The sequence below is a fragment of the Arachis ipaensis genome, chromosome B5, assembly GCF_059453495.1.
Source record: "Arachis ipaensis isolate K30076 ecotype BB chromosome B5, ASM5945349v1, whole genome shotgun sequence".
Taxonomy (NCBI): Eukaryota; Viridiplantae; Streptophyta; class Magnoliopsida; order Fabales; family Fabaceae; genus Arachis; species Arachis ipaensis.
Genome location: NC_142440.1, coordinates 154649284 through 154658345, shown reverse-complemented (window position 1 = coordinate 154658345; position 9062 = coordinate 154649284). Strand labels below are relative to the sequence as shown.

At 30.2% G+C, this 9062-nt stretch overlaps 1 protein-coding gene across 1 annotated transcript; it reads right to left on the bottom strand.

Annotated features, from left to right (window-relative positions):
- Nucleotides 1–1484: 1484 nt before the first annotated feature.
- On the bottom strand, nucleotides 1485–3823 carry LOC107644641 (uncharacterized). The gene has a single exon (XM_016348541.3). The coding sequence runs from the start codon at nucleotides 3522–3524 to the stop codon at nucleotides 1728–1730; it is 1797 nt and encodes a 598-aa protein (XP_016204027.1). The 5' UTR covers nucleotides 3525–3823; the 3' UTR covers nucleotides 1485–1727.
- Nucleotides 3824–9062: the final 5239 nt, after the last annotated feature.

The window sequence follows — 9062 nt, the reverse complement described above, 5'->3', positions numbered from 1 at the left end:
TACGTTAGTGCGTTACTAAATCCTGATAGAAGTTGGAATAGAAATCTCATTGAGTCAATTTTTTCAGTTGATATATGCAATAAAATTTTTTCAATCAAACCAACAGAGGAGGAGGATGAAGTTAATTGGTGCTGGACAAAATCTGGTATATATGAAGTTGGGTCAGAATACAAAATTGCTTATGGATTCTTTCATACTCCTACTTCATTGAGGCCCCAGAACATACAGAACAATATAGTTTGAAATAGCATTTGGGAATTGAAATTATCTCATAAAATTAAGGTTTTTCTATGGAAAAGTCTTCATGAAAAGCTTCCGATGTTGCAACAAGTTCACAGCCGGTTCGCATCCACTCCTGTCATTTGTCCAAGATGCATGTTGAAGGCTGAATCAATTTCTCATGCTTTGTTCCAATGCCCCCTGTCTTCAATAATATGGAGCCTAAGTTTAATAACCCCTGACCTATAGATGAGAGAAGAAGAGACCTTTTTTCAATTGGTGGCAACGAGTCTTATCCTGGGCAGCGGCTCAATTCGATGGTAGACAAAACACCCTCCTCATAGCGGCGCTGTGTTGGAGCACTTGGAAAGCGAGAAATCGGTGTGTTTTTGAGAAGGTAATAAACCCGACACCAGAGATAGTGAAAGAAGCCAGCAATTTAGTGCGTGAACTCGTGAGCCATACCTGATAGATGCTGCTAATTTTCTTTACTCTTACTTTACTCTTTTCTAAACTCTTAGTCTTTCAGTCACAGTTGGTGATAAATGGAAATACCCAATTTTTTTGTACTTTCTTATGAAAACATTTTTATTTTATATTAAAAAAATAACATTTATCTTTGAAAAAAAAAATATAATTTTTGTAGAAGGATATAAGCAACTTAAGTATAAAGATATATAATTCCTAACTTATGATATATATTTTTTTATAATCAATGAGACTGAAACTCAGAAAATAAAACTACACAAAAATTGTTCTATGAATTAGATAACTTATAATATTAACAAAAAATTGAAGAGAAATCATGTTAAGAAATAGAGAGTGGATATTATTACAGATGATAAATCATGCTTCAATGAGTAAGACCTCCATGCCTGAGGTTCCAATAAAAGAACACCACCCTGATACGAAGAAGAAAGAATATATATTAACATGTAGAATTATATAATAATGGATAAACACAAATTTAGTGTCAATGCTCATCGCAACTGAATAATCATGAACCTAAAATATTATTTAAACTTCGAATATTATAACTTATTTTAAATTCTAATTTAAAATTATATTAATAAATACTATATCATATATAAATACTCTATTCATATAAATTAAATCTGATATATTATCATTATAAAACAGTTTTATACGTGCATTCAATTATATAATATTACATCTTTTTTCATTAACTTTATGAATAGTCCTCCAAAAAAATAAATGTAATTAAACGAAGATACAAAATATTTTAAAGTTTTATACTATCAACGCATCAAAATTAAACTCATTTTTATACCACAAGTTTTATCTTACTCCGTAACCCACATGATTGAAGCTTAAATGGAAGTAGATGACTAGAATAATACATTGCATAATCTTCTCAAGAAGGAGATTCTTGCTCTGGGTCCAATTTGAAAAAAAAAAAAAAAAACAGCATGAAAGTATCAGTTTCAACACAAACATCAAAACCTCAATCCAAATAAAGAACTAAGAGGTTATATATATTGATATATTCAAACAATTTTCTGCACAAATTCTTGAAAAGCATTCTCTCCTTTGTGCGTAGAGAGGCAACCTACAAGCAATTCCATGGTTGTAGCATCTGCTGCAAAACCTTTGTCTTTCATAATCTGAAAATATTTTATTGACTTCAGAACAGCATTTCGTCGTAGTAATCCTTGGATGAAGACGTTATATGTGCAGCTATCTGGCAAGCAGCCATGCTCTTCCATATTCATCAGCATTTCTTCAGCATCAATCAGAAGTCCTTCCCCACATAGACCTTGGATCATGATTGTATATGTATATACATCAGGTTTCAAGCCTTTTGCTGGCAGACAAGAGAAGAGTTCTCGTGCATCATTTAGTTTTCCAGCATGGCACATCCCACGGAGCACCACACTGTAAGTTTCAATATTAAGATCCAACTTATTCTTCTCCATTTCTCTAAATAATGATATTGCATCAGAAGACAAATGACATTTGAATAGGCCATCCAATATAATGGCACAGCTGAATACATCAGGATATTGACCAAATTTGTGCATTGTAAAAAACAATTCTTTAGCAGCTAACGGTTTACCCACTTCGCAAAATCCATGGATAAGAGTATTCCAAGTCACAACATTCAAATTTAAACCTTTATTGATCATTTCATCCAAGAGATAAATAGCCTTATTAATCCTTTTGATCTTGCACCATCCATGGATTAATGAATTATAAGTGTTGACGTCTGGTAGGCATCCCTTGTGAACCATCAAATCAAATACTTTCATGGCCTCCTCCATTTGATTTTGAAAACAATAAGCAGCAATCATTGAGTGATAGGTGACAACATCAGGCTCCTTTGCCATTCGAACCATTTGACCAAGTATGGCTCTAGCACTTGAAATCTTTCCCTCTTTACAAAGAGCATCCACCAAAATATTGAAAGTATGCGTATCCGGCATAATTCCCTTTTGTTTCCTCTCGCTCAGTAAAGACGCAGCCTCTTGCCATCTGCTGAAAGTACAGAGTCCTTGAATCAAGCGATTGTAAGTGATAGTATTGGGTTGTATACCTTTTGTTGTCATTTCGGAGAATAGACTCAAAGCCTCAGATAGCAGCCCGTCCTTGCAAAGACTATCCACAATTGCGTTATAACCCGCAACATCAAGACTTGGTTTGCAGTTTCTTGTTTCCGTCTTCCTTAGAATGGCAATGGCAGCAGGGGTGTTGCCGATCTTGCACAATCCATTTATAATTGCTCCAAACGTGTGGGCGCCGGGTTGATACCCCATGTTATCCATGTGGTCAGCTAACCATATAGCAAGATCCACCTTGCCTTCAATACAAAGACCATTAACAATGGTGCTAAATGTGACCACATTGGGCTCCAAGCCGATTTTGAACATCGTACCCACGACAGAGAAGGCAAAGGGAGTGTGATTCAAACGGCACAGACAATTGACAACAATACTGAGTGTATAGATATCAGATTTGAGTCGTAAGGAGAACAAGTGTTTGATTAACGAAATGGCAGCTGTGTAATGCTTCATCTTAACCATAGAGCTAAACATTAAGTTAAAGTCCTTCACAGATGGCAAAGGGTTCATGGAAACCATTTTGTGAAAGAGATGCAGAGCAGAATCAAGGTTTTGGAGATTCCTAATAGAATCTACGAGACGGGGTCTGTCCTTGATGGCATCAATATCAGTGGTATAAGAGAGAGTAATGGGGAAAAGGAAGGGTTTGGGACGAGAAAAAGTACCAAATTGAGATTGCTGCGGAAAGAAGCGCAGAGAAGCTCTTGTTGATGAACGCAACATCATTGATGAGTGAAGAACGCAGTGGGAAGAACACCCTATAGTCCCGCAAAAAGTCACATTGCAATATTCTAGGTTAGCACTAAAACATGTAATAAATCTTCTTCCTTCTTTATTGACTGAACCATCCGATTTGAATTTCCATGAAGGGATGAACCAAAGGATACCATCGGATAAGCATTCTCTCAAAGGTCCCAACTTTTTTCTTTACTCGAGTAAATTCAGATTGGGCTAAATGGAAAGTGAAGAGTACTCATAAATCATAATATTAGCAGAGAGAAGAGTCCACGGCACCCCCTTCAAGAGGGATTAGGCGGTCACAATCTCCATCAACCAATGAAGGATTAACTACCAAAAATATCCCCCAAATACCTTAGAGGTTAAATTTTAATGTAATTTTTTTAAACATAATTAAAAAAATAAAATATTATTATACATAAAAATTGGTAATTTTTTTGTTAGGTATATGTTTTTTATAATTTTTTTATTAATAACCAATAATACTTTTAAAAAATTATAAAATAATATATATTTAATAAAAAATCATCAAATTTTAAGAATAATAATATCTCATTTTTCTAATCATGCTTGTAAAAAATTGCATCAAAATTTAATCTCTAATGTATTTTTTGAGAAATACATATTTAATGTTAGTTTTTTTACAAAATTATCTAACATTAAATATGTATTTTTAACATTAGAGATTGAATTTTGATGCAATTTTTTGCAAGCATGATTTAAAAAATTAGATATTATTATCCTTAAAATTTGGTGATTTTTATTTGAGTATATATTTTTTTGTAGATCAAATTCAATCTACATATCACAGTATTTATTTAAATTCAAAGAGAAAGTTGCATATATAGATTTGATTCACATCGAATCAGATTCTATCCGCACATTAATAGAATCAGATTATAAATTTTATGTAAATCTCCACATATTTGTAAAAATAAATAAATAAATAAATAAGTAAATAGTGTGTAAATTGGATCGCATCGTATCAGATTCAATCTTCACATTAATAAAATCAGATTGGGAATTTTATGTAGATATCCACATATTTGTAAAAATAAATAAATAAATAAATAAATATATAAATATTTTTTAAATTTTATTTCAACTAATAATTTTTGTATATGTTATATTATTTTATTTTTATTAAAAAAATATGTTTAATAATATTTTAAAAATAAACATATTTAAAAAAATAAAAAAAATGGATGTTATTGATATTTTTTTTAATAAAAATAAGTCATTTAAAATATTTTTATTAATTAGTCCCCATTTAATTTTATAGAGAAAATAAGAAATTCATTAATTGTTAATTAAGGACTAATGTAAGTAGGTTTATGGATCATGTTGCAACGGATATCACTCCTGATTAAAAAGCAAAACAAGAATAATGAGTTGCCACCTAATCAATTTTTCTTCCTCATGATAAACATAAACATACACTTTCCGTCTAAAAAAAATTGAATTTTTTTATTAATTAATTAATACAAAAATAGTTACAATATAATTTGTTGCACTATAATTTGTTTACCAATATAATAGTTGTAATATAATTTAGTCATGAAATAAGTCTCTCTCTTCACTAATAAATTATTTCTATTTGCATTGGACTATATATAGAAATGTTACTGAAGGTAGAGATTTTATATTACTTTTTTATATGTCATATCTTAAATATTTTTTAATATAAATGTTAGCATTGCATGTTATAATATAATGTTTCTTCATTTCATACACATGTACTATAATAACGATTTTATGTGCATTAAAGAACAGAGAAAATGATCATTTGGTAAGGAAAAGTGACCCCAAAGACAAGATAATCGAAATGATCATTCGATAAGAAAAGGTAATTGAATTGAGATGATACTTCGATAAGGGAAGGTGATTGACAAACCTTTGGGATAAGAATCTTCGATAAGGGAAGAGAACTCCCAAAGACAAACTTTTGTCCCTTTCTTTTAACATAAACTTGTTTAAATAACCTTGATTGTAAATTGAACTGAGAAAATGATATTTCGGTAAGGGAAGGTGGCTCTCAAAGACAAGATATCGATATGATTTTTTGGTAAGGAAAGATGATCGATCGAGATGATTCTTCAGTAAAGAAAGGTGATCGCCAAAACTTTTGAGATAAGAATTTTCGATAAGAAAAAGGGACTCGCATCTTTTTATACTGATTTGAACTTAATACCTTCCATAAAAATTATAAGAAAAATAATAAAAAATACAAAGAAAAGTATGACTATGATTGTTCTCTTTTTATCGTTTCTGTTTGATTTATGATTATATTTATTATTCTTATTTTCTTCAAAGATCCTTTTACCCAAAGATCATTTTTATTTAATTTATGATTATATTTATTATCCTTATTTTATTTAAAGATTTTTTCTGTTTAATTTATCTATGCTAATATTACTATTCTTCTATGACCTACGAAAACATCAAATCAAGGTTTATAAGTTTGCATTCTATATGTTATAACGTTATAGACACGAGTCACATGTGTCATAACATAAGTAAATGAGAAACATATAAAAGTCACACCACTCCGACTAACAAAGCCTTTTGAAAATAATAATTGAACAACATTGTATTATCATTATTTTTATTTTAAGACTCGGAGTGGTTGGGAATGGATACGATGACACTATATAAATAAATTACTGAAAAATTTTTGTTTATTACCCCTTTCTCCGTACCATCTTCAGAAACAACGCGGTGCAAACAATACACTACTTGATTGAGCTAAAAAGACTAATACACTATAAGATGGTTAGAAACGTGAGATTAAGGACACAAATACAGAATGTTAAGCACTTATCCAAATTCATGTTAGCGATAGAGGATAGGCGATTATTTGGGCAATTTACGTAAATAAACTGTTTGGACTTCAATATTACACAAATACAACTTTTGGAATGAGAAGATGCAAGTGCACTTTTTCATATATCTATAGAAATCGCTACTGGTAGTAGCAGTTTACAGAAGAACGTAATCCGCTATAGGTAGCCGCGGATTACGTGGATAGGCTGCAACACAGAAATCGCTATAAGCAGCAGCGATTTGTATTGAGGAGGAAACGTGCATAAACCGAGCAGGGCAAAGCACCTAGAGAGAGGGCAAGGCACCTTGAGAGTGGATCCGAGGTATCTCAGTGCCGACCTCCATCTGCGTATCATGGCAGGCGAGCAGAGCTTGTACCGACTGAACGGTGTTTTGCCCTCTCTCAAGGTGCTTTGCCCTCTCTCAATGTGCTTTGCCCTGCTCGGTTTATGCACGTTTCCTCCTCAACAGAAACCACTGCTGCCTATAGCAGTTTCTGTGTTGCAGCCTATCCACGTAATCCGCGGCTACCTATAGCAGATTACGTTCTTCTGTAAAACGTTACTGCCAGTAGCGGTTTCTATAGATATATGAAAAATTGCATTTGCGTCTTCTCATTCCAAAAGTTGTATTTGTGTAATATTGAAGTCCAAACATTTTATTTACGTAAATTGCTCCAATTATTTTAGCTATAGTTATACAAAAGTGAAAGAATTAGGATTCCCTGTTTGTCTTATTTAATCTTGGTTTAATTACTCTTTTAGTCCTTATAGTTCTACTAAATTTTTAATTAGGTCCCTATACTTTTGTTCCTTTCAATTGGATCCCTACACTGCTTTAATTTTGTAATTAAGTCCTTCTTAGTATAAAAAATATTAGAGTTAACTGAATATTTCTTCGCAAGTTGAAGGTATTTATAATTAAAAATTTAATTAAATCTTTGACCGCACGTATTTTGGTAAAAATATATATTATGTTAATTTTAACATTTTTAACATGAAAAAGACATAATTACAAAATTAAAAGCAGTGTAGGATTCAATTGAAAGGAAAAAAGTATAAGGATCTAATTAAAATTTTGGGAAATCTATAGAGACTAATAGAATATTTAAACCTTTAATCTTTATTGAATAACTACAATTGTGATTGTGATGTTTGTTTTTATTTATTATACTATTATTTGATATGGATAAAGTTTGTCATTGTTTTTACCTTTATAATTTAGTACGTGCATTTTCCATCTTAGTATCACTAGGTTTACTTATACTTTCCAACTAGTAATAACTTTTTTTATGATCAAAATTCTCACTATTATCAAATGCTTTTAAAAATAAAAACTAGTTATTCATTATATTTTTATAAAGATTTTATTTTAAAATTTCGTAAAATTTAAATATCAACAACTAATATAATTCAAATAACGTATAAGACTAATCTAAAAATATTAGGTGTTACACATTTTATTATAAATTCTAACTTCTCTATTGACATCTTGTCAATTAGTAACATATACAATACATGAGTTTAAGTGTCTTTACTTAAAATGAATAGAAGTTTAAGTGTCTTTTCTTAAAAGGAGATCACTTCGATAAAGACACTAAAAATGTCTTTTTTCTAAAAAAAAAAAAAATGTTTACATGTGTCATGATATTATTAGACATCTTTATTAAACCGATTAATAATTTATTTTTTAATAAATCAGAATAAAATCGATTTATTATAACAACAATAATAAACCCACCCGCATTATAATTATTAGACTCGATTTAATGCGATCGATTTACACAATCTAAACCGAATCATGTTTAAATTTTTTGATAAAAAGATAAATATATTCCTACTTTTTGTTTAAAAAAAAAAAACATAATTCAGTGGGTTATGTATGTAAATTGATCGGTTCGACCGGATCTGATAACAATTGGGTTTATTGTTATTATTATAAAAAAAATCGGTTTTATTCTAATTTGTTAAAAAATTCAAAAATAACCGGTTCATTAATACGTTCAATAATAATGTGAGTATTACGATACATAAGTGTCTTTACAAAAAAATATTTTACGCCTCTTTTACGGGGACATCCTCCTTCTTAAAATAGATAGATATTTAAATATTTCTTTCAGAGATCATCGTTCTCTCGTTCTACCTCTATAAACAATTATTCCAAGCTGAATATTAATTTGCGCATCAGTTCATAATTCATTGTTAGGGTTGCTATTTTATGAACAAGATTTGAAGAACTTGTATTCATTTGGGAGCAAGCAAAACACATTTTGCAAATTGTACAGGGAGCTATCTATTCTAAATAAATTCAGTGATGACACATAAGTAATTAAAATATTACAACTAGAATTATGTCATTACCAATTGATAAAAACGTTAATAAAAGAATTAAGATGTCTAACAAAATAAATAGTTAAAAGTCGATATAGTATTTTGGTTTTATTAAAAGATGAGTTGTTTCTTATTATAATCCGGAATAATGGGATGAGGTTTTACTCAAAAAATTAAAGAATGGATAAGTACTTAACTTATTTTTTATATATGCACATGAGATGAAACTTGAAAGTCACCATTAAAAAAAAAAAAAGTTGCTAATTAACTATGAGCAATGAATGAATCTAAAACTCAAGCTAGTGAACTATACAAGAGAACTAATTCATATTGAATTACATTATTGACTTTGTACAAAACTTTTGTGATTGTT